This window comes from Balaenoptera physalus (assembly GCF_965194825.1).
Source record: "Balaenoptera physalus genome assembly, chromosome: 18".
Taxonomy (NCBI): Eukaryota; Metazoa; Chordata; class Mammalia; order Artiodactyla; family Balaenopteridae; genus Balaenoptera; species Balaenoptera physalus.
In genome coordinates, this window is record NC_138899.1 from 79,533,122 (window position 1) to 79,559,309 (window position 26,188).

At 42.2% G+C, this 26,188-nt stretch overlaps 1 protein-coding gene and 1 long non-coding RNA gene across 12 annotated transcripts in view; one reads left to right on the top strand and one right to left on the bottom strand.

The window, feature by feature from the left end:
• Positions 1 to 26,188, top strand: part of LOC309647633 (uncharacterized protein) — a 197,005-nt gene that overhangs the window by 128,934 nt on the left and 41,883 nt on the right. For 5 of the 8 annotated variants that reach the window (XR_014256203.1, XR_014256204.1, XM_082435168.1 and 2 more), the window contains one exon: positions 371 to 482. Coding sequence is in view for 6 of the 8 variants with exons in the window: in XM_082435168.1 (XP_082291294.1) it covers positions 371 to 417 (47 nt within the window). In the remaining 2 variants the exon portion in view is untranslated. The other 3 variants (XM_082435171.1, XM_082435169.1, XM_082435170.1) reach the window with 3 other exon arrangements.
• On the bottom strand, positions 1,822 to 23,333 carry LOC309647646. Of its 4 annotated transcripts, none has more exons than XR_014256219.1 (4): positions 19,931 to 23,333; positions 15,900 to 16,037; positions 9,097 to 9,707; positions 1,822 to 6,808 (listed from the first exon to the last, which is right to left on the bottom strand). It is a non-coding gene; the product is annotated as an uncharacterized lncRNA (long non-coding RNA). The 4 variants fall into 4 exon arrangements; XR_014256220.1 differs by lacking the exon at positions 1,822 to 6,808 and having other exon boundaries at positions 7,224 to 9,707; positions 19,931 to 19,991; positions 20,855 to 23,333; XR_014256221.1 differs by lacking the exon at positions 1,822 to 6,808 and having other exon boundaries at positions 7,224 to 9,680.

Sequence of the window (26,188 nt, forward strand, 5' to 3'; positions counted from 1 at the left end):
AGTCTCTCCTTGGTATAAACCTTGTGCCCCAGAACTTGCACTGCAGGTAACCCTGATCATTGTCATTAAAACAGAAAAGGGAACAACCCCCTCAAATAGCAATAGAGTGGTGTGTGCTTTATCCTTGGTGTCTCCCTTCCAGCTCCTGGGAGGCCAGATTTGGGGGAGAGCATGGCCAGATTTCCCTGGACCCCAGCCCTGGCAGTGGCTCCTGGCGGCAGCCCAAGTTCTCCCACGCGGCCCCTCCTTCCCATGGCCCCCAGCTCCTCTCCTTCCACCTCACTACCTCCTCGTCCTTGGCTTTCCCTTCGGAGTTCCAAACTCAAGCTGTCAAATCTAATCATGACACCTGCCCACTGTGTCTACACAGGGAAGGACAATGCCACTGGGGACCACCATCTCCACCGGCCACCATGACACCTCCTCGGGTTCGCGTGTGATACGGCGGGAAATGCAAGCCACAGCACTCCCTTTCTGTCAAGGTACGTTCCCTTTGTACGTGTGCAGCTTTCTCTCTGCGCTTCTACAAAGAGATAACAAAGTTAATACAACCATTAGCTAAAATATGATAGATTTTTGCTCATTACAGATATTTAAGGGAGCTTGATGCATTCAGTTATTAAATATAAAGGACACTCACTGAACAAAAGGATTAATGTATCTGAGATGAGCCACTTTGGTCAAAATTAGGAACTGAGAGGACAAGACAGATCTTACAATGACCTACAAATAAATGTGAGAGGACAGAGTGCTATCGTAATCAGTATAAAACACGCTATGCTCCCACATTCAATTTTAGCTACAGAAATGGAGTGAACTTGGCTCCGAAGGGACACGAGTTCAAAATGAAATAGGACAAAGCATCTCCGGGAGGTTTATTGCATGTAATTTTGAGTATGGCTCAGGGTCCTGTGGGCTTAGGGTTGCTGTGTTCACTCAGCTCCCACAGGGAGACTCGAGGTCCACACTTTGCAGATGGAAGGGGCGACTGGAGCTTTGTGCTGGTAACTCCTCTTCCCACGTGAACACCCTTTTGGTGCTACTTCAGACAATCTGCATGAGCCTAAAAGACAGATGGACTTCATGGTCAATGGTTTGTTTTTTTTTTTTTTGGTAGTTCTGTAATTTAATATCACTAATTAAAAATTGAGGTGGGGGGAACGTGGCTATTTCTTTCACTTAAACCTTTTGAAATTATTGTCACACTGTTGCAAAACTTCCCTAAGGTAGAATTTGATGGTCCCCTGGGGCAGTTCAACGGACTAGTAAACTAGCCTTGATGACCTGTAGGTAAAATCGTGCTGTGTTGCCTTGTAATCTTTCCGACATACAAGCACCAAGCAGGCTGCAGACCAGACACTCCTGCCATACAGCAGTTTGCTCTTTAAACAAATTGCACATAGAAAACAAACTTACGGTTACCGAAGGGGAAGGAGGGGAGGGATAAATTGGGAGTATGGGATTAACAGATGCACACTACCATGTATAAAATAAACCACAAGGGTTTACTGTATAGCACAGGGAACTATACTCAGTATCTTGTAATAGCCTATAATGGGAAACAATCAAAAAAAGAATATCAATATATACATATACATGTATAACTGAATCACTTTGCTGTACACCTGAAACTCATACAATATTGTAAGTCAACTATACTTCAATTAAAAAAAATAAATTGCAAAGCATAGTGATTCTGCGTGGGCATTTATTCACATGCCCCTGTGAAAACTGGCACTTAATACTTTGAGTGCATATTTTATTTAATCTCAAAATAATGTACCAAATGTCAGTTTTAGGTCGGTTCTAGAATTCCCGACACTCTACTGAGCCACAGCTTGTAGAGAGTCGAAGGCTAAGGCTGGCTTCTCCACCAGCTCAGGTCTGCGCACCTGTAGGTTCTTGGTGGTCTTGTTCACAGGTGAAGGTGGCCTCCAGGGTCCTTTTCGGTTCCAACACCACGGGTCCAGGCTCTGTGAGATCAGCCTGAAGTAGAGTGTGAGTGTGTCTCATCATGTCAGCCCACAAACGGGCATCGCAAGCCTGTGCAAACCTGCCCCTCAGAGCTTGGAAGACACCCTCATTTAAGAAGACTGCTTACAGGAGGCATAACTATTGCTCTGCAGCAGGAGTTGGCAGCTTTTTTCTGCAAATGGCCAGAACAGTAAATATTTTAGTTTTAAGGGTCATAAGGTCTCTGTCAACATGACTCAATTCTACCGCCATAGTAGTTTGAAAGCAGCCCTGGATGGTATGCAGATGAATAAGCTAGATTCTGTTCCAAAAGAACTTTAAAGCCTTACAAAGATGCAAAATTTCGGTTTGTTAACCTTAGAGGCAAAGGTGATATGAACTGGATATTGTGGTTACATGTAACGGTCAAAAGCACAGTCTCTGGGACCAGAGTGCCACTTATGTGCTCCATGACCTTTGGAAGATTACATAATATTTTTGTGCTTTAGTTTGGTCAGCTGTAAAGTAAGCCTATTCATAGCATCTACATCACAGGAGTATTGTGATCATTAGGTGAATAAATATGTAAAGTCATGTAGAACGTGACTGGCCCAAACTAAGTGTTATAAAAGGATAGCCTCCTTGAAAAAGTTAACTCATTATATTGTGAAATAAGAGTGAGCTTTAACAACATTTTTAAAAATGGGATTTAACTCTTACATAAATATTAGATCAGGATGAATAGTGAGGGGACTATTACCATGGTAAAGATTATGAGGTCATTAGATGGGATATAAAGAAGCAAGATTCTAAAAATATAAAGGAGATAATGTCCGGTCTTGCTGACTGATTGATTTTGAGAATTGAGGCACAGAAAGCATTCAGAATGATTCCTTGCTATCCACGTTTGGGGGACTTGTGTGGGAGAATAACTAACTTTAATAAAGAATATAAGTGAAATTTCAGTGCTGAGGTAATATTTTGAGCCAATAAGCACTCCTCAGATTTACCCCTAAGGTGGGTTTGATGTCTAATCTACAGTGTATAACTCTAACATTGCGTTTCCACTTTTCTATTTACGTAGTTGTCCATTTATTGCCTTTCTCTTACAGTAAAATGTGTCTTCCTTGGAAAAAAATAATAATAAAAGGAGTCATGCTGAGTTCTTGGTAGAGGGCCAGCAGAAATGTGGTGGCCAGGGCTGTACGGCCAGGGTTGGAGGGTCCTTCTGGCACAGTGTTCCTCAGAACAGCTGTGCTTCACTTTGGTTAACTGCATGAATGAATGCAAGTTATAGCCCCAATATCACTTCAGAGTTGGGACTCTGGACCTGCGGAGGCTGGGACTCAGGAGTGGGCTTCTGGGGAAGACGTGCACAACTGCAGTTCCTAGAAAAGTCAGTAAAGAGTGTGTGTGTGTGTGTGTGTGTGTGTGTGTGTGAAAGGGAGAGAGAGAGAGAAAGAAACAGAGGCATGGAGATCCTTCTTGACAAGTTCTGCCTACAAATCCAACTTCCAAAACATTCTAGTTCCAAAGACAATTAGAGAATTGAAACTCAGTACTGTGGCATTTACTCAGAATGTGTCCCCAAAAGACAAAGAGATTTTTTGAAAATATGAAAGAGCAGTTAGGTAGAGTGGTAGACAGACTTTGAAGGTCCAGGATAAATCAAAATATAGTTAAGAACAGAAGGACACCAAGACCAGAGGAAGTGGACCAAAAACAATGTTTATAGAGACAGTGGCTAAAAGCTGAGCATTTTTCAGAGTGAAGAAAGGTATGGAGTCTCTAGATTGATTATCCATTTTAAATCCCATGAAAGATTTTTAAAAATCCACACCTAGATAGAGGGGGAAAACGTTAAACTAATAATGAGGAAAACTAATTACCCAAACAAGAATGGCAGTTATTTGAATAGACTTCTCAACATCAACAATATAGAGCAGAGGGCAGCAGAGTAACAGCTTTCAAATCACCGAGAGACAAATAATATCAACTTCAGTTCTATACCCAGCTGAATTATCATTCAACAGGGAGCACAGAATAGAGAAATATAAAGACAGGTAAGACTTTACAAACCACATATGCATACTAAAAGTACTATAAAAGGTATATTTGCAGGAAGCAAATAAACATAGACAAAAAGAATTGAATGTGTGTGCCATGACAGAGACAATAGTGAACAGAGAAAAAGAATTAAAAACATATTACCAAAGTTAATTCATTGTCAATCACAAAGATACTATATCTGCATATAACAATAAGAAATATGAACAGGAAAGGTTAAATATGCTGAAGTCTTTGTAGTTTAGGGAGAAAGTTAGAGGTACCGAATACTGTCACATATTGTTAGAAAAACACATAGTTAATATATATTTAAACTTTTCTCTGAGAGGATTAAAAATAGATCATAATCTGAACAGAGTGAGCAGGAGAAATTCAGGATCGGTCAGGAAATTAACAAATAAACAACACTAAGAATTACAAAGTAGGCATAACTTTAATGAACAGAGAGTTATTTTATTTTATTTTAATTAATTCATTTATTTATTTTTGGCTGCGTTGGGTCTTCATTGCTGCGTGCGGGCTTTCTCTAGTTGCGGTGAGCGGGAGCTACTCTTCGTTGTGGTGAACGGGCTTCTCGTTGCGGTGGCTTCTCTTGTTGTGGAGCATGGGCTCTAGGCATGTGGGCCTCAGTAGTTGTGCCTCGGGGGCTCAGTAGTTGTGGCTCGCGGGCTCTAGAGCGCAGGCTCAGTAGTTGTGGCGCACGAACTTAGTTGCTCTGCAGCATGTGGGATCCTCCTGGACCAGGGCTCGAACCCGTGTCCCCTGCATTGGCAGGCGGATTCTTAACCACTGCACCACCAGGGAAGCCCCTGAGAGATATTTTAAAACAAGAAAATGCCACATACAACATCGTACCAAAGTTTTGAAAATATAGATGAAGTAGACTATTATCTAGAAAAATATACCTTACCAAAATTGTATCAAATAAATTTGTTTTTTAAGAAACTTAAACCAATAACTTTTAAAAGAAATACATTTGTATGTTGGTCCCTCCTGATCCCTCCTTCAAATGACAAGATGAGACATTTTTTAATAGATGACTTCTAACAAAACTTCAAGACAAACTATTCCAAGAACATAGCAAAATAAAATTATGCACCTTATTTTAAGGTGCATTAAATTATGCACCTATTATTTTAGGCCAATAATCTACATCTAGCTAGACAAGGAAAATAAAATAAAAATCCAGAGCAATGTTACTCATGAACACATTTTCAAAAATCTCACCAAAAAAAAAAAAAAAATAGCAAATGTAGCAGTATTTAAAGAAAATAGAGCATGCGGAGGTGGAATTTGTCACAGGATACAGTATTATTCTTTATCACTGCACTTGCTCATATTAGTAAGGTAAAGGAAAGAGACACATTGTGTTTGGCACATTAAATGCAGAAGAAGCCATCAAAAATTCAGTGCACATTCATGACAATAGCTCTTAGCAAACTAGATAGGGTTTTTTTTTAACTTTAAAAACATATCTGTTAAAAGTAGCATTTCATGGTAAAACTTTAGATGTATTCTTTTTCTTTTTAACATCTTTATTGGAGTATAATTGCTTTACAATGGTGTGTTAGTTTCTGCTTTATAACAAAGTGAATCAGTTATATATATACATATAGCCCCATATTTAGATGTATTCTTATTCAAGTTAGGGATTATCCCTACTATTTAATATTGCTCTAGAGGTTTTAACCAAAGCTAAAATATTTGAATTGGAAAGGGAGATTCAAAGTATTTGGTATTTGAAAGTAGTAGAGAGTTTTTATAAGAACAATAAAAATAATACAGTAGAATAAGAGATATACTTTTAATTGTCAACAAAAACTATATGGTATCTGGGAATACATTTAATAAAAATTGTTTAAGACCTCTGTAGAAAAAACTATGAAAAGTTATGGGACATAGGAACCCAGAATAAATGGAGATATATTTCATTTTGCTAAATGGGAAAAGTAAATATTTTAAAGATGTCGATTGTACTCAATTTAATATACAGATTCAGTGAAATTCCAGTCAGATTACTAAAGGGCAGTTTTAAATGAGACTTGACCACTGAGCCTTAGTTCATATGAAAAATTAAGGAATATCCAAGATAATTATAAATAAGACAAAAGGAGGAAAAGGAGGGGCGAGTCACTTCTATGAAAGGCAAAAGACAGATTTTCATCAGATGGAGCTGGAGCCACTGGACATCCATAGGACAAAAAAAAAGAAAAAATAGTGACCTAAACTTCACAGCTTAAACAAAACTTAAGTCAAAATCTGTCATTCTATTTAAGACTTTTAGAGAAAAACAGGAGAAAATCTTGGAACGTATGGTTGGGCAAGGAGTTCTTACACTTGCCATGAAAAGCACAAAACATAAAAAGAAAAATTGATAAATTGGACTTCATCAAAATTAAGAAGTTTTGCTTTGCAAAACACTCATTAAGAGAATAAAAAGACAAGCTATACACTGGTAGAAAAATTTTGCAAGCTAAATATTTGATAAATGACAAGTGTCTATAACATATAAAGAAATCTCAGAACAGAACAGTATACAAACAAACAATCCAATTAGAAAATAGTTAAAAGATATTAACAGGCATTTCAATGAAAGGGATTTACAGATAAGTACAAATAAATACATGAAAAGATGTCCAACAATATTAGCTATTAGGGAAATGCAAATTAAAGCCGTGAAGAGCTATTTCTACTCACCTATTGATATGGCTAGAATAAAATAGTGACATCACCAAATGCTGATGAGGGTGCAGAGAAACTGGGTCCCTCAGGCACTGCTGGTGGGAATCTGGAAAACAGTTCGGTAGTTTCTTAAAAAGCTGAGCGTGTAACTGCCATATCTACTAGCATTTGCTCTCCGGGGCGTTTATCCCAGAGCAATGAAGACTTACGTTCACACAAAGACCTATACACGAATATTTATAGCAGTTTGATTCATAATAGCCCAAACTTGGAAGCAACCCAGATGTCCTTCAGTGGATGTGGGGCATCTATACCACAGAATATTACTCAGCATCAAATAGGAGGAAACCACTGAGGCCTGCAATGACCTGGTTAAACCTCCAGAGAACTATATTGAGGGGGAAAAAAGCAATCACAAAAATTTTCATATAATATATATGTACTATATAGCATATAGCATATCGTATATATGTACTTTAATGTACTAAATTGCACATATGCTATATAGTACATATATATTACATATGTAACATATACATATTATATATGCAATATGTAACATTCTGTATATGTTATATATTATATATAATGCTTCCATATGATTTCATTTATATAATGCTCTTGAAATGACAAAATTATAGAGAAAGTACAAATTATTAGTGGCTGCCAGAGGATAAAATGGGGGGGGTCCTTGGGGTGATAGAATGTTCTGTATGTGGACTGCATCACATCCTGGTTGTAATATTGTACTGTAGTTTTGCCAGATGTTACCATTGGGAGAAACTGTGTACAAGGTATTCAATACCTGGGATCGCTTACAACTGCATGTGAATCTACATTTATCTCAAAACAAAAATTTTAATTAAAAAAGAAGTCTAGTCCTTAAGGGACTTGGAGCATAAAGCTTCTGGAACAGTCTGAGCCTGGAGCCATCGAGGTGTAGGTTGGCTTTCTCTGCCCGGAGGGGTTAAATATTTTCCTTAGAATTATTAGAACACCCACTAGCTGTTGAGGTATTCTGAAGAGGAGAGGGTGAACGTTGTATAGCTCGCTGGTGGGTTGGCACAAACATCTAGTTTGTAGGAAATCTGAAAATTCAGAGGGTGAGGGGCATCAGCCAACATCAGCGCAGGGCTCCGGGTCCAGGAACCGGAGCACCGGGTGATGATTGCTGCTCGAGATGCTGGGGCTGCCTTGCAGAGCTCCTGGAAGCTGCAGAGGGTGTATCGAAACCCATCAATGCTTCTGTGGCGCCTTGCACCAGCATGGGGTCAGAGGTGCCTGAGAAACAGCCCGGAGACTTGCAGGGTCCTTGAAGGAGGAGGCCCAGCTGGGACCTGGGAGGTTTTGCTGCGGGGGACCAGCCATCCCTGCAGAGACGAACATGACTGGATGGCCCAGCCACCCGTGCCACCACTGCCTGGCCCTCAGGTGATGGGCTTCCCTGGAAGTGATGGGAAGGAACTTCCTGCCCCTGGTGGGATTGGGGCATGCCAGGACATAGAAATTAAGTTCCATTATTAAAAAATTATTTTCCTATGTGGGTGTTTATGCACATTTAGTGCCTTCTGTAGATGAACAGGAGAAAAACATCTTCACCATGGCCCGAGCCTGAATTTGGCTGAATTTGGAGGCACGTAGAATGCTTTCCATTTCCTGGGTCAAAGCGAGGCGGTGTGTTTTGTCCTGGCTGTCGCTGTTGTTCTACGGCTCTTACTTTGGTTCCGGATTTCTCACAGACACACAGGTCCTCACGAGCCCAAAGAGGCTGCTCTGCACCACAGCTCAGAACACAGTGCAGAGGGGGCTCTTTTCACCACCTGATAATCTACCATAAATTCTCTGACCTGGGACGCTCTTGAGAAGAAACTGCTTTGGAGGAAAAGTCTAGAAGGATAGGAAGTCTCCCAGTGTGAGGGGCACTGCTGCTAAATTGGCCCAGGTGCTAAGGGGACACAGAAACCTTATCTTTGCTCTGCCTGAACCTCAGCAGATCCAGGAGACGCAGAAGCTAACAGGCCCGAGGGGGCTCCGCAGACCCTGAGGGGCACTGTTTCCTGATCTCATTCAGCCCCTGTGGCCTGGTTCGCAACTGTGAACCCACATCTTAACTTGTGTTTGTTTTCATCATACTATAAGGCGAGGTTGGTGAGAATTCTCCACCACTGGAGGCCTGGGCCTCCACAAACAAGCAATTAAGGACAGGACTGTCCTTTGTCTGGCTTCCATTATTTCTCACACCTTCTTGATCGTTCTTTAAGGGTAAGACATATTTGACAGCTTTGTGGGGAAAAGCATGGCTGTCTGAGACCAAGACTTCTCAAAATCTAACGCACCTCCGACCTCCCCCAAGGGGAGACACCCACCCTCCCTCCAGCACGAGTCCCCCTTCACCAGTGTGGAGCCTGTGGCGATGGATTTCTGAAGACTTTTCCTGATTTTCTCACAAGACCTTGCTGTTCAGCTTAACATTCTGCTTGAATTCTTGTGTCAACTGCTAACAGAGAAATACATTTTAGTGTCATGGACCAGTGAACGCATTGTTAAATTCTGATTGAGGGAAAAGAAGATTTTGTGTTTTAGTTTTATTTTTCTGCAGAGCTTTCTCTTATTTGCAAATAGAGTGACTTTCTGAAAAATAAACCCCTAAACTAGAGATAAAGCTTAATGTAAGGTTAACTAAGACAAACAACCAGAAGAATGGATCCATTTAAAGTGACTTTAAGAGAAATCAGAAAGATTTTTTTTTTAATACAGTTAGCTTTAAGAAATAATTTATAATTGGTATTGCAAGGGTTTTCTACTTCTGAAATGCAACCTGCTCCATTAATCCTGCATACGTCTATGTTTTATTGACTGTACCTCATCACTTCCAAGATGAGCAGTCATGGGATTGCGCTACCGTCAGCTTCTTTGGTCTTCCTTGGAGGAGGAGTAATTATGAAACATGGAAACCGCCTCTGCTGGATGGGATTCTTCTGAAGAAAGAGATGAAGAAGCAGCAGCTGTAGCGAATGAAGTAGTAACTTAATGAGACAGTGTCTAACAACTGGTTTAGAACTGAACATTCTTGAGAGGAGAAGTAGCTCCAATCCCTGATAGGAATCCCCCAATTAGTAATTTAAACCGAGAGGCGCAGTTAATTACCGTATATTAGTAGAACAATGAGGTAATTCATCTTTAAACTCTGAACTTGCTTCCCTGCAATATTAGGGAAGAATGTGCCTTATCCCTTCCTTGTGTGTTTTTATAGGAACAAGTTATGACTGATCTTGAACAGAAAATCCACCTCCATCAGAAAACCAAGATTCCTTCTCTTGCTGAACATATCGGATTTCTGACAACTAATCCCTTCTTCAAGAGAGAAAATATTTTCATAATACAACCTGCAAGAAGTATTCAAAATGTATAAACTTGTTCATATAAACCAGAACAAAGTTATCTTTCATCAATGGTTGTGGTAGCACTATTACACATTTAAAATACATGTATCGTGCTTAGACCATATTTACCTGTCTAATTATATAGGTTGTAAACAATGCTTTTTTATCCCAAATAAGTTTTTTATTTCTTTCTTTTTTAAAATTTTTATTGGAGTATAGTTGATTTACAATGTTGAGTTAGTTTCAGGTGTACAGTAAAGTGAATCAGTTATACATATACATATATCCACTCTTTTTTTTTTTTTTTTTAGATTCTTTTCCCATATGGCCATATAGGCCATTACAGAGTATTGAGTAGAGTTCCCTGTGCTATAGAGGGAACTTATTAGTTATCTATTTTATATATAGTAGTAGTAGTGTGTATATGTCAATCCCAATCTCCCAATTTATCCCTTCCCCCCTTATCCCCCGTAAACAATTTTTAAAATAGTAGTTTCCGTGATTCAAGTTGTACACTTCATATTATTCAAAGAGGGCAGAAGAATAAATTAATCTGAGGAATGAAAGACCCCTGGATTATCCAGTAATCCAGAGAAGCTGAGAAATTTGGACATGTCATTTCGGACTGAAAATGAATTTTTAATCCAAGTGAAGAGTGTTTCATTTCTAGGGAAATAAAAACGAAAATAGGGCACAGGTAAATCGGCTTATTTATTTTGTCCAGATCTCACGATTGCCCTGGGACAGCTCAGGTTAATGATCACGTCATTTGTTTGTTTGTTGCTCGGGTCCCGTAAACCTTCATTCATGAGGCACTTCCTGAACCCTTTGGGGCTCGGTGATGTGTGACGCACAGGACAGTAGCAGACTGAGAGCGAACAGGATGGACAGAACAGACTGCTGAGTGCGTCTCTAGGGACAGCACAGGGAGGACTTTAGAAACAGGAAAGACCAGGGCTCACCAACTTAGAAGGTCGGGGAGGGAGGGCTCAGAGGAAATGGTGCTTGAGGACAAATGGGTGGGATTGCTTAACATTTGAAGCTGAAGCATTTATCGAGTTTCATGTGAAAGATGTGTCTTGGCGTACATCTGAAGATCTTTATGTGAACAGAGTAGTTGAACGACTGACCAGCCCAAACCCCTTGACGGGGGGCTGGGCCACGTGCTGTTAGGGCTGTGCCCTCAACACCCAGCATCTGCTCAGACCCGGCTGCACACACGGCGCCTGCTGCCAAAATGATTCAGACATGAACCAAAGCAATGCCCATCTCGGTGCTTCTGCAAAACATACCTGTTTAGATAACACATACTTTCAGTTACCAATAACATTTCTAACAATTGAATATGAGATGTTGGTAAATAACCGTGATGGTGGCTATTCATGAGTGAAAAAACTCAATGTTTTGAAAAATCGTAGTTTTGAATTTTGCTTTGCATTTTGTTTGTGATTTACTAGATTTGTTTCAACTAAACATGTCTGCAGGCTGTTTTATATCTCTTCGAATGCAAGTTAGATTTTGATATATCCACTTTTATCACTAATTTTAGGCAAATATATGTGTACTTACCTTCTAGAATTGCCTGAACACCATTTTTTTTTTTTTAAATATTTATTTATTTATTTATGGCTGTGTTGGGTCTTCGTTTCTGTGCGAGGGCTTTCTCTAGTTGCGGCGAGCGGGGACCACTCTTAATCGCGGTGTGCGGGCCTCTCACTGTCGCGGCCTCTCTTGTTGCGGAGCACAGGCTCCAGACGTGCAGGCTCAGTAATTGTGGCTCACGGGCCTAGTTGCTCCGCGGCATGTGGGATCTTCCCAGACCAGGGCTCGAACCCGTGTCCCCTGCATTGGCAGGCAGATTCTCAACCACTGCGCCACCAGGGAAGCCCCTGAACACCATTTTTAAGCCTAAAGTTCTTTTACGCCTTTATAGAATCCTTTTCATGAATGTGTTATTTATTTTTATCGTAATTCTTATCTTAACTCTTACCTTGCTAAGTAGAAAACAATTCAAAATTTCTCCTATCCTGTGCAAAACAGTTCAATAGTTCCTCTTTTTATGTTTTCTTTTTATATTTCCCCTTTTCCCTCCAGTATTACCATCTGCTTGTTTTCTCCCTGTTCCCAGTGGTACCCACAGTGAAGTTTCCATCCACATTCTCTGCTGATGTATGCGCGGCTGTGTTTATTTCTGGCGCTGCTGACTTTCCCCACGTGTCGGGGACTTGGACGGTTACACCGACTCCGGGTTCAGGTTTCCCGCTCACAACGTTTACTCACAACTACTTCAAACTTTTCTTAAGATGAGAGCTTAAATTACCAAATACAGATTCTTTCCCACTACAGATTGAAGAGTGGAAGAGAAGAAAGTGTAAAGGGAGAGAGAGCTACTGTGTTAAAACATGTCCAACTACTTTTTTTAAAATTAATTTTTATTGGAGTGTAGTTGATTTACAGTGTTGTGTTAGTTTCTGCTGTGTGGCAAAGTGAATCAGTTACACGTATACATAATATCCACTCTTTTTAAAATTCTGTTGCCATATAGGTCATTACAGAGTATTGAGTACAGTTCCTGGTGCTAAGCAGTAGGTTCTTATTAGTTATCTGTTTTATATATAGTAGTGTGTATATGTCAATCCCAATCTCCCAATTTATCCCTCCCCCCGCCTTTCCCCCTCAGTGGATGGACCTAGAGATTGTCGTACTGAGTGAAATAAGTTAGACAGAGAAAGACAAATATCATATGATATCGCTTATATGTGGAATCTACAAAAATGGTACAAGTGAACCTCTTTACAAAACAGAAATAGAGTCACAGATGTAGAAAACCAACTACTTTTAAAACCTGGTAGCAGGACAGCCTCGTGCAGACTTGGCATCCCCCTGGCGGTGGTTCCTCCGGGCATTTTCCTAGCCTTGTGGCCTGGTTTACATTTGCACTGGCTTCTCTTGGAGCCCCTCGTGGATACTGAGGCTTTCGTGGATCCCTGCATTGCGAGTCTGGACGTTTCCTTGCACGTCACAGAGTTTGCCTAAGTGACCGGGAGGACCTGGTCCTGTAGAGTCGATGTGTGATTGCAGCGAAGGTCCGGCCCGGGAGCTTCAGCAGGTGTATGACTCATCCTGCCCCTGATCATTGATGAAATTTGATCATGCGAGTAGACCTTTCCTCTCAAACCCAGCTGTTATTCGGCCTCCATCCTGAAGGGTGAGGATGGATCACCCTGGCAATTGCATCCTCCCTGGTGTAACTGCAGACGCTATTCTAATTCATAGGCACCTAATCCTCTTCAGATTTAACAGACATAACTGTTTCCATAGGTGTCACCTACACTTAGAGATACGGTCAATGAGGCTTGGTTGGCCACTGCTGGAACTTCCAGCCGGGTCTTTGTTGCAGACATTGGCTGTGGACGAACAGGGTTTCCCTATCACTCAGGTGACCCCGTGTTTTATAAGGAAAATAATTTCCTGAGGCACAAAAGCCAATGAAAATTATTTTTACTTTAGGAATTTTATCACGTCTTTATGAGAAGGAAACACTGCAGGTATGATCCCCACTTTACTGATCAAGGAAACTGAGGCCTATGCTTTAAGGAGATGACTCAGCTTGGTACAAAGAACAACAACACAATTTGGGGCAATGGAGAGAGAGCTACGGGTCTGATATTTTATTTTGATTGAACTAGAGATGTCAGACCACATAGTAAATCTCAGTTCCAGGTGCCAAATTAATAGAAGTGGATGCGTGGCACTGAATTTGCAAAATGAAAACAGGAAATTGACACAGAAAATGAAAGATCACATAACTTATAAACCCAATAAGGAGATGTGAGATGCAAGAGATAAATCACCAGGGTGGTCCAAGGGGCGGTGATGAATATGCATGGCCACCCTCTGACACGGACACTTTGCATTAGGTGTTGGTGGCCTTGCGGCAGGTTAGAAATATGGCTGGGAGTGGGGAGTGGAGGGGAGGCTACAGCAATGTTTTTAAAAATAAAGGAAAATGACCCCAAATGTGAAATATTGGAATTAGTAGTTTTCATCTTAGAGGATTTCTTTTCAGCCACAGCTCTCAAAAAGTCAAAGGACAGAGGAGAGAGGAAGAGAGAGAGATTTTTCTCTTTTTTTGTCTCCGTGCTGTATACTTTTTATATCCATTTTCAGGGCAAAATGTCACACCCCAGATACAGCAAGGGCCAGGTATTATGGATAGAGTAGCATTTACACATACCCCACCTATTATGCAATTGAAGCTTCTCCTAACACAAGTTACTTACGAAACGGGATAAAATCTTAGGGTATTCAAGCAGATTTTCAAGTCTTGCTTTGCTCAACAAACATCAGTTTCAAAGTCCGCCATCTTCCTGGGGCAGATTCAGGATCCAGAGCCATGACCAGGACGCGGCCCCTGCCCTCACGGGTCCACCGCCTAGTGTGAGCGGCTGGCACCCGGGTAAATGCACAGCCCTGCACGGAATCCCAGCCTGACTCCGTGCCAGGAACTGATGGAGTCAGGAGGACCTCCAGAGACGGCCGCGTCTGACCCAGTCCCCGTGGTGCTGGCTCCTGCCCTCGGGATGCTGGGGGACCCTGGTGCTCAGTCTCTGGTCATCTTCCCTTTTTGGCCGTCTACCGCTGCCCCCGAAGCTTGACTGCTCCCAGGAACCATCATTTTCAATTCTGCTGACTAGTGGAGCTCGCGTCTCAGCCCTGCCGTCACTCGTGGTCTGCAGACTCAGTCCCACCAGCTCACATTCCCTTCCAGGTGCGCGCAGGTCACAAACTGAGCACGTGCCAAACTGACTCTCGGTTTTTGTTCATTTGTGTCTTACTCCCAAACTTGTTTCTCACTCTGTCTTCCCAAGTTCACACCGTTCACACTGTGAAAACGCACTTGACTCTTGGAGCTGCGAGTGTCTTAAACTGGCTGCTTCTGACCGCGCCCATCTCACCATCAGGACCGCCCTGGTTCAACTGCCTCTCTGCCTTTTGTGTAAAACACCTTAGTAGCCTCTTAAAGGCCTCCCCGCCCCTTAGATTCAGTTCTCTACCTGCTGATCTGAAGGACATTTTTGCCAAATGCAAATCAAGTTCCTCCACCTTGTGGCACGTGGCCTCCGAAGGCTGCCCACACCGCAGGCCTGCGCCGCATGCTTTCCTGTGGCCCACAAGGCAGAGGCGCACACCCCCCGGCCTCGTGTCCTATACTTGAGAGTTTGCAAAGCTCCGAAGATCTGTGTCCTCGTGTGCTCCTTCTATTTGCAAAGCTCCGAAGATCTGTGTTCTCATGTGCTCCTTCTAGCAACTCTGAATTGTGGTGGTTATTGTGATTTCACTATAGAAAACTGAAAGAAATACTCAGAAAGTTGAGTGATTTTCCCCAAATCCCATAGCTGGTGAAATTTGGATACGATCTTTACAAAAAATCCTGGTTATTTAAACATCTAGCCAGAACTCTTTCTGTTGGGTGCGACGCACACAGGGTACGGTGACGACAAAGGCTGTACGAACTCTTGACCTCAGAAAAGCGTGACAGGGAAAATACTGATTTAAACCTTGATAGGAAGATGGCTTCCCACACCTGGAGACCAGGGTTTACTTCATACCCGCAGGGCACTGAGAGCTGGCCTTGCCCGCGTTCACCCCCAATGTTGTGATCTCGTGGAAAGGACTTAGGTGCTCTCTGTCTTCCCCAGGAATCAGCTGCAGCAACCACACTGCCATGGGCTTTGGGAAGAGACAGGGCAGAAACTGCTGGCTGCAGGAATTTTTCTTTGCTTACAAGCGTCCTGCTGTCTCTGTGCGTACCTGTCAGTAACTTCTCTTCCACCCTGGGGTCATCGTCCGTACCAGGATCCGATCCACCTCACTGGAGGAATTTACCGAAGCAGCTGCCAGCCTGGACCTGCAGCGGGTTGGCCCAGGGTCTCCCACGTCCGTAAATTTCTAGAAAACAGAAGCAAGGAGAGGGCAAGCGAGTGCTATGCTTTGGTCCACAGCGGGTTTGCTCGGCTGTGACGTGGGTTCAGCTCCTCGCATGGGAGCCTCCATCCCGGAGCAAACTCTTCCCGCCCGGGCACCGGCCAGCCCCCCGGGGGTATGCGGGGCGTGCTGCAGCCCCCCCCGTGGCCCCGCGCGTGGCCAGGGGTCCAGGCTCTACCCTCTCACGCCCTCAGCCCTAACGAGGGAAACTTCCGAGGCTGAGAGTCCATCTGCATCGTCTGTACACTTTGGGAGGCGCTTCCCCAGGGACCAGCTGGGGGCGGCCGGCGGAGGCCGCGTGCCTGCGTGGAGGTGACGCGCGCAGCGTCCTGAGGGGCCTCGCAGCTCCGCGGGCCCCGGCCGCTCAGCTCACGTGTCTTACTCGCTGCAAGTCCTTACCCCGGAGCGAAACAAGTAGCCACTGGATGAAAACGACTATTTCATGGAACCCACCTCCCCTTTGGGATGTGACCTTATAAACGAAATGAGAAAAGTGTATTTTGACTATGCTAAGAAAGAAGCCAATTTCTTTTAGTTTGCCCAAATTTCCAGGGATATGACACGTTATATGCTAATATGGGCACTTAATCCTTGTCTACAAAATGCCAAACACCTGGATGAGAGGAGAAATTCAGTTCAAAAACAGATATTTCCAAATAGCTGGATGTTTGAGCTAAAGTAAGTCAAATAGCCAACTTTTTTTTACTATCAACATGTTTTTCAGACTTATATTATGTGCTTTGTACTTACTTGTTAGCTCTGACCATCAAAGCCTTTTTGAAAAATCTGAAAAATGAAGATGTGGTTCTGAAACCCAGCAGGAGCGGCTTTGCATGAGGTGAGGTTGGCTTTAGAGGCTCCGGTCGGCTCCCGGGCTGGGAGGACAGAGTAGCCGGGGACGTGTGAGCGGCTTGTCACCAGCTTCACAAGCCTCCAACAGGTGCTGGATTACCCCTCCCGGTTCACTGGAACTCAGAAAGTGGCTTGAATTTATCTCATTTAATCAGCGAGGAAAAAGCATCTACAAAGACAGCCAAGTGGATGCCCAGAGGCTCAAGGGAACGAAAGGTTTTTGTTGTCCCAGAGATGGCGTTATCCTCTGTCACATGTATTAATTAATACGGAGGGAAAAGGCAGCACTACAGTTGTCAAGAGGGGTTGTTATAAACAAGCCAGCCGCTGTGCCGAGTGCTTTACAGTGGACACAAGTGCATGGTGCACAGTCTATGACTAACATTCATGGTGTGGTGTGTGATTACATCATAAAATTTTATTGTATGGTTATTAATATTGATATAAACTAAAACAGACATTTGACCTGACTTGTACACAGATTTGAAAAAGTAAAGAAACAGATCAGTTATTCTGATAGCGTTTGATCAAGAAGCACAGATTTTATCGCCATCAAATTGAAAGTTGATTTTTTGTTTGCTCAACTGCGAATTTTATTCTTTGTCTGTTTTAGGAAATGGATCAAAGCATCCATGAGAGCCAATTGCTGGTGCACTTTTTAAATCTAATATGTTAAACGCTCCCGTTCGTTTAATTGGTTGGTGGGGCAAGAAAAATAATGTGATAAAACTTTTTCTCATTTTGTTCCTTTATTGTTTTACTCCTACCTGTACACTGTGAGCAACGTTATAGGTAACATAGTTTTGTAAAAAAAAAAAAAATTTTTTTAAATTGTAGCTAAGCATCTCTAAGAAATATTATTTATATATGCTATGTACTTAAATGAGCAACCTGAATATTTGGTCTTTGGGATTATACCGGCATCCTCGACGTCCTAGCACTTTCTCCCGTGGCGGGCTGGCTTTGGGGGCCAAGGCTGGTCATTCCCCGGCACGAGTGGGGTGGAGCGTGGGGCTGGCCAGCTGGGAGCCGAAGCCGTGGATTTGGGGCCAAAGAGGGAGACAGCTGAGCCCCTAGTGGCCTTCGGGTGCCCTCTTCCGTCCGGAAAGGAAAATCTATCCTGGCACCCATTCCGGCTTGACCTCGGGCAGCCGCCCCAGCCTCCGAAGCGCTGCCAGGCCCCGGGAACCCTCGGGGGAGCCCACACTGAGCCTGCGCCCCTCTTCACACGCACCGTTGGCTCTTATTTTCAAACCGCATCCCTCTGCTGAGATGCACGGGCCCCTGCCCCCAGGCCGGCAGGTGCGCCGCTGGACCGGTCAGGGTCAGGGTCAGGGTGGAGGGCTCCCGGGGCTGGCTGGCCCTGCCCCGGCGGAGAAGGTCGCTCGCTGATGCGAGTTCCTGGGGGTGCGGGAAGCCTCTCTCCTCCGGCATGGGAAGACGTGCGGAGGCCCCCCAGACGGAAGCGGGTCCCCGCGCCGCGTGCTGAGCCTCGCTTCCCGGTGTTAAGGGACATCGTCCGTTCCTGACGGTCTTCTTTCCCTTCACCAAGTCTTAAGTTTCATGAGAATCCCAGGAATCCACACTTGAGGTGGGACTCGCCCGTTACATGCTACAGATTAGGAATTTTATCAGTTTCGCAAAAAGCGCCCTCGGGAAAATGAGGCATTAAAAAAAAAATCTGAAGATGAAGTCAAGTTCGCAAAAGCATGCATGTGAAAAATGTACGGTTGGGCCTATTTTGTAAGACAAAATGCATTTCAACATGAAATTCCCGGAGGAGGCGTGGCGTGAGAAACTTGGTGCATCGTGCATCTCCGGGGACCAATCAGAGTAAAGGTGAATTGTAAGGGAGAAAAAGACGAGTTAACTATAATGATAGAAAACGTCCGCTCAAGGAAGACGGTGCTCCTGGCAAACTGAAGGACCTTCCGTTTCGAAAGATTCCCTTCGTCCCCTGGAAGGCCAACAGTGTGGCTCCTTGGGAAAAGGAAACCCCCCAGAGAACCAGATATTCTATTAGCTGAACCTCCAGGAAGGCAAACAGCAATGTGTTAAATAAAACGCTCTCCTTCTCTGAGTGCGTACGGTGGGGAAAAGGCAAACCATCTTTCCTTGGAAGGGCCTTCTGGAATTGCCTTTGCTTTTATGAATCTGGGCTCGGGCTGGGGTCTAGGTAGCTAAAGCTGTTATTCTCAGCTTTTCTGCATGGAGCTCTCCTGGAATAAAGCTATGTGCACACTGATGAAAGCAACTGCAAAGGCATTTAATGCATGCAGTTTAAAACACAGGCTGCGTGGCTTTGTAACAGCCCGACCCATCCCATCCGAATGTGCCAACCTTTTGGTCACCCTGTTGCTGGCGGAACAGGAGTGCGGATGAGAAACATCGCTGCGCGTGGGGCATCTGAAGACCACCTTCTCTGCTGGCTGGGGCCAAAGCAGCAATAACTGTAGTCACTTTTTTACTGCCTAAAGGTTCTATGTAAGCAAACGCAAGCCATGGGCCTTGAAAGGGGAATTGTTTTCTCAGCCTCTTCCCCAGAACCGCCCTGGACCACTTATTATTATGCTTTTCCGCCCAGATTTCACAGGTTTGGGTAGTTGGGTCCTTGCTGTTCGCCACTTGGCACGAGGGAAGTGCCCTTTGCCTTGTAGTGTGGTCTCTCCGATGACAGTTTTGGTAGCAAGGTAGAAAATGAACATGTAGTAACAAATAATAAAAGCACATCTCTCGAGTTCATTTGCAGCCTGAAGATGAGCTTATGAAAGGTTAAACTGCCAAGTTCATGGCAATGCATGTGATGCCTGGACCCCGTCCAATGTACCTGGAGCAGCTGTCAGCCTAATTAAGCCAGATGTGCCTGCAACGTAAATGGACCTCCCAAGAGGAATAAGAACAGATTTCAGGCTCTAGCAAAGGACAAAAGGGGGTGGGGGTGGGTAAGGATGTAGGAGAGGCGGGGCTACAGCCAAAGTACATTCCTCGTGTGATGTCATTCTTACCTGGCAGGGTCCCAGCTTGTGTCACCTTGATTGAACTCAATTGAAACAGTCCTACAGGAGGCTGAGAAAAGCGACTTCTTTTAAGTGAAGTCTGAGTTAATTTGCATGTTCAATCAAATGAAGATATTTGCTAAACTCTTTCATTTTTTGACACGTGCTCGCATACGTGCACACACGTGCACACACACACACACACACACACAACCTCAGCCTGCCTTTAGATGCTCAGTTATTTAAAAAATGACATTTAAGCTGTGCCAACTTTGACAGCCCTTCAAGTAAGTGTGCAAAGCAGAAGCCAAGAAAGGACATCAACAGACTGCCAACTTTCTCAGGGTCTGTGATTCCCAGATTAGGCTGCACATCAGGCAGGCTTTTTGCAACCCTATTACTATTGAAAACAAACATTCTGTAAACCATGAAATGTAAGGTACAAATAGTGGGCGTTATGTAAAAAAGAAAAAAAACACTCTAGCTTCCAGGCAGTTTTTTCCATTCATGCTGTAAAATGTCGTATCTCCAAAACAGAAGTGTTTGAGGAGCAGACCTTTAAGCTCAGCCAGGAAAATGCTTCTCAGAAAATTTTCCTTCGTGTTGCTGCATTTAGTAACTACATCGATGAAACCAGCTCTCAGTTGCTACGTCTCGAAGAAAACGATGAGAAACACCCAGAGCCTTTTGGGCACTTGATGGCTGCGTCATAATTCATTTACAGAAAAACTTCATTGACTTTTATTCAGCGACATGAAGTACAATTTATTTAGCAAACACATATGCAGCATTTACTCTGTACCAGGCACAGCTTTAAACACTTTATAAATGATAACTTATTTAATGCTTATAGCAATCCTATGTTTTAGGTACCGTTATTTGTACCGTTTTACAAGTAAAGAAACAGAGGCACAGAAAGGTTAAGTGACTTACCAAGGCCACACAGCTGCACTCTGAATATATAGCAATATGGGTGGTCGAGGAGGATCTTCTCTTGTGAGAAGAACTAGAAGAAAGGATGTGATGAGAATCCTACTGGAATAGAATGAGCTCAACCACAAATGGCAAACTGCCATCTCCGTGGGCGGACCGGACGGTGTCCTCAAGCTGATTTGGAGACAGTCAATGAGATTAATGGGAAACAGTTATGTGGCGAAACAGGAGGATCAAAATTCAAGGCTCAATCTTAAATCATGCTCCAATGAAGTGGGCATTATTTCATGTATTCATCTCAACTTTGAGGTTTAAACTGGTCCCAATTGACAGAGTTAGTGATTGAGAACATCCCCTCCCTCCCTCCCTTTCTTTCCCCCTTCCTTCCTTCCTTCCCGTGCCGGACACTGCTAATTCTGGAACTATAAGGATGATCAGACACACTACAGCCCGCAAAGAACACAGAACCCGTGTAGTGGGTTGAATAGTGTCTCCACCAAATGTGACCTTATGTGAGAAATAGGATTTTTGCAGATATAATTAGTTAACATGAGGTCATACTGGATTAAGTGGTCCTCAGTTCAGTAACTGGTGTCCTTCTGGAAGAGATGCACTGAGACAGAGACACACGGGGAAGAGGGCCACGTGGCAGTGGAGGGAATGCAGCTACAAGCCGAGGATCTGCAACCCAAGAGCATGGAACAGATCCTCCCTAGGACCCCCATGGGGAAGGGGACCCTGCCAACACCCTGCTTTCAGACTCTGGCCTCCAGCACTATGAGAGAATACACTTCTGTGGTTTTAAGCCACCTAATTTGTGGTACTTACTTACGGCAGCCCCGAGACACTAACATAGATTCTGGTACCAGGAAGTAGGATGCTGCTGTAACAAGCAGCTAAAAATGTGGAATTGGTCTTGGGATTGGGTAATGGGGAGAGGCTGGAAGGGTTTTGAGGTGCAAGGTAGAGAGAAACGTGGATTGCCCTGAAGAGACCACTGGGTAGGAATATGGACCTTACAGGCAGTTCTGGTGAGGGCTCAGATGGATGTGGGGAGCACAGGACAGAAATCTTCTGATGTTTTAGATAACTCCTGGATCCTCCTGAACAGATGTTGGTACAAATATGAGTGTTAAACATGCTTCTGGTGACGTCTCAGAAGGAGAAGCTGAAAGAAACAGGAGGAAAGGCTGTCCTGGTTTTCAGGTGGCAGAAACCTTGCTTGATTTAAGATCTTAGCCATGAGTCCCGTGTCCTTTACTACTGATGATTATAGAAATGACCATACAGCAGAAGATTTGAGCTAAATACTACATCATGATAAAATTTTATGCAGAGAGCTTATTCTTGTTCAAATTTCCAATCCTTCCCCCAAATTACGAAAGAAAGAAAAACCAATTTTGATGTTCCATGTAAATAAATGTTAAGTTATTAAATGAGAAAGGAAAGCAGAGATCTGACTTTATATGACATTTCTGGGTCTTATAGTTTTAGAGTTGGAAGAAATTTTAGAAATCACCTAGACTATCCCCTTGATGCCATCCCCAAGAAATCACTGAATATCTTTAGTGCTTTATGCTTTTCTACTTCCTGCATTAATTTACCCACCACAGTATTGCTCCAATTGTTAAAAAGTTCTTCTTCATATAAATCTCATGTCAGTCCTGCTCACCCTTTGACCCTGAGCCTCTCTTCTTCATAAAGACCAAGAATGCCTCTTACGCTTCCATGTCAAGAGATGCCCCAATATTGGAAAATTTGTCCCTTGACATGTACTAGCTTCTTTTTGGTCCTGTGAACTGTTCCATGCAAACATGGTTTAAAAGTCATTCACTGTCCTAGGGACACTATATACTATCTTGTCTTTGATGTTTCCCTTGAATGAGGTCTAAACAGGACACCAAAATCAAGGTGAGTCCTGACCACAGCAGAATAAAGCAGGCTCAGCACTTCTCTCGTCCTAGCATTCGACTTCTACTTTTTCATACTAAAACTACATTTTACTAAGCCAGCCATATCACATGGTTGCCTCAAAATAGAGCTTCAAGCACCTGAATTCATTCAATGACATTTGCATAAATTCTCAAAGTGATAAGACCAGTTATACCAAAGAGAAACGTTTAATACTATGTGAACACACGTTAGGTAAAATATAACATGGAAAATATTTTCCTATTTATATATTTTATGTGTTCATCACTGATGGAATAGAACTATCTTTACACTCAAAAATCTTTTGGCATGTGAAATAAAGGGCATGAAGTTTCTTCCATATGTCTGTAAAGAGTATAAAGCTTTAAATATAGATAAATAGAGCAGTATGGGATTAGTATATTTTGATTGAAAACTGCCTATTTCACATTGATAAAAATGGCATGAAATGTATTTGAGACATGCAAGGATTACATATCTGACTTTATAGATGGTCCAAAATTTACCATGTGAAAAGTGAACAAACAAACAGGCTGAACTTTATTTTTCATAGCAGTTCTGGTGACATAATGAGGTGATCACAGGAAGCTATTGCATTTGAGGTAAGCCATGTGTCTTACTAAAAGTTAGTGTCTAACCTCAAATATAACGACGTCTGTAAAATACAAGGATGTTTTGCTGCTGGTTGACTCTGACCAACACTTCTGGGTGATTTAGAGAGTAGCCGATTGCTGGATTGCACTTACTCTTGTCTAATGAAATGGTGTAGAAGCTTTAGTTCCCTGGAATTAAAGACAGTAACCTATTAACAACCGTAATGGATGCAAGAAGTACACATTTTTATTTATCAAATGTGCCTTGACACTTCTGCTTCCGTTTATTATGAAGTAGCTTGCAGCAGACCAATACGCCAGCTTGAGGACAAACAGGAAAACCGGATGAAACCATTTGAATACACTGGAGAGCTGTCAGGGTGATGAGAAATTGAAGGATCAAGGTCCTGGAGAGAAGGAGACCTCTGAGATACATAAGACCTTCCCAAGAGTCACTGTTTTCTGGGCATTTTTCAATTTGTCCAGAGGCGAGAACCAAGCTGCAGGCAGAGAAATGCTTCTACAAGGCACCAACAGGGCATTTGGCAGTTTCACAAGACTGGAGACAAAGAAACTGGAGTTTGGGACTTCAAAACAGCTGAGATGTGAGAAGCTAAATTCCCAGTGACAGAAAAGACCTAGAGATGAATTATAGTTTATGTTTTTTGCCTAGAGGCATTTACTGAATTCTTAAGAAGATAAGAGGCTCAGTGTAAAGCCACTGAAAAACATAATAGAATTTCCTGAAAATGTCTGGAGATAAAAACAATGGTATTCAAGCACCATGAAGCAGAAAGGGTTCTCTTAGATACTCCAGGCCTTGAGGTGGGCCAGCTGGGGAGAAAGGTTCTAGGAATAAGTGAAGGATGGAGATGGAGCCTGCAGTAACACCCAACCCAGCTCACAGTCGTCTTGGCCCTAAATTAGATGAAAATGATGCACCCTGACTGAATCTCACCACCAGAGGGTATATTGTAACCTTTCTGGAGGAGGATAACAATCTTCCTTAGATTAGGTAGAATCTATTTCTCAATAAGAAATTAACAGTCACACCAAAAAAGCTGAAAAGGGTAAAAAATAGTGTTAGCTTACAAATAACCCAATTAATGAAAGTATGATAAAGAGATCTTAAACAACCATGATTAACATGTTCGAGAATGTAGATGACATGATGTAGAATTCACAAAATAATAGTAAAAGTCCTATAATTGAAAAATGTAAAATTGGAATTCAGAAGTCGAAAGACAGGCTTCCCAACAGCGAGAGCAGAGCAGAAGAGACTGGGTGAACAAGAAAATAAGCTAGCAAACATTTTCAAGACTACAAAACGGGTGTAAAATAGAACGAAAAAAGTAAAAAGGATATGGGTTATGGTGAACAAAAATCAAAATAATTCTTCTCATTTAGAGCTGCTTTAAACTAAACTTAAATGGGAGCCATTCAGAAAGATAAAAAGTCCCTCTAGATGGAAACATGAAAATGCAAAAAAGAATGAAGAGTAACAAAAAGTGGAAACATATGAGAAAATACAAACACTATAAAACAATAAAAATGTCACTTATCATCTAGTATGATGATTTAAAGTATATAAAACACTAAGATGTATGATAACATTAGGGTGAGAAGAAGCTATATGTAATTTTTAAAAGGTCTGAGGAATAAAGAGTTGTGTGGGAAGCAAAGTACCTATTACACATTAGTATATTATAACCAACATATATGCAGTATTTGCTATAATAAAATAAATTATAACTAAATATACATCAGTAAAATTACTGATTATATTGTTCGAAAATAAATTTAAAAATCAGGTTTTAATCTTTGTGGTAGTCAATACAAATGGTAAAAATAATGCAAGTCAATATTCGAAAAAATTATCAATTAACCCAAAAGAAGATAAGAAGAAAGAATAGAAACAAAGAACACATGGGGAAAATATGAATCAAACAGTAAAATGTGAGCTATAAACCCAAATATATCAGTAAATGTAAATGGCCTGAATTCTCCAATTAAAAAATAAAGACTACCAGTCTGAACAGAAAAAACAACTACACACTACTTACATAGCCTTAAGTCCTTCAGTTGAAGGGTACACACCCTAAATGTAATGTTAAAGGAAAAATAAGAGAATGGATAAAAACATAGCAGACAAACATTTTTAAACTAGTTTTTAAAAAAACTAGTATAGCTAAATAAAATCAATAAATGTAGGTGATACAGTGAGATGATAATAAACAAATAAAAAGATTTCTTCATTAACCGTGACCCAATGCAAACCAGACTTCAATGAGATAACCCTACCTACTGGAATTAACAAACAGACCAAACAAAACCAAACCTGAAAATAACAAAAGTAGTATGCAAGGAAGTGAAGGAACTGAAGTTCTCATTCACAGCTGGGGAGAGCATAAACTGATAAAACCACTTTAGAAAACCAGTTGGCATTGTCCAGTAAAGCTAAACACTCTTCACCTGGAATTACACCTAGGCATATATCCAAAGAAAGGTGTACCTGTGTGTGAACTTCCCCTGAGGGAAGTTCATCAAAGTGTTATTTGCCCCAAATGGGAAACAATCCCAAATTTTCATCAACAACGGAACAAAGGAAAGAATATTTTTATATTCAGACAAGTTAATACTATATGGCGACGGTAACAAATACATTACAACTAACAGCGATAGCACGGAAGAATCCCAAAAGCATAATATTAACTGAGAGAAGCAGACACATAAGAGGACATTCTATACGATTTCCATTTATACAAAGTTTAAAAATAAGCAAAATTAATCTATGGTGTTAGAAGTTTCA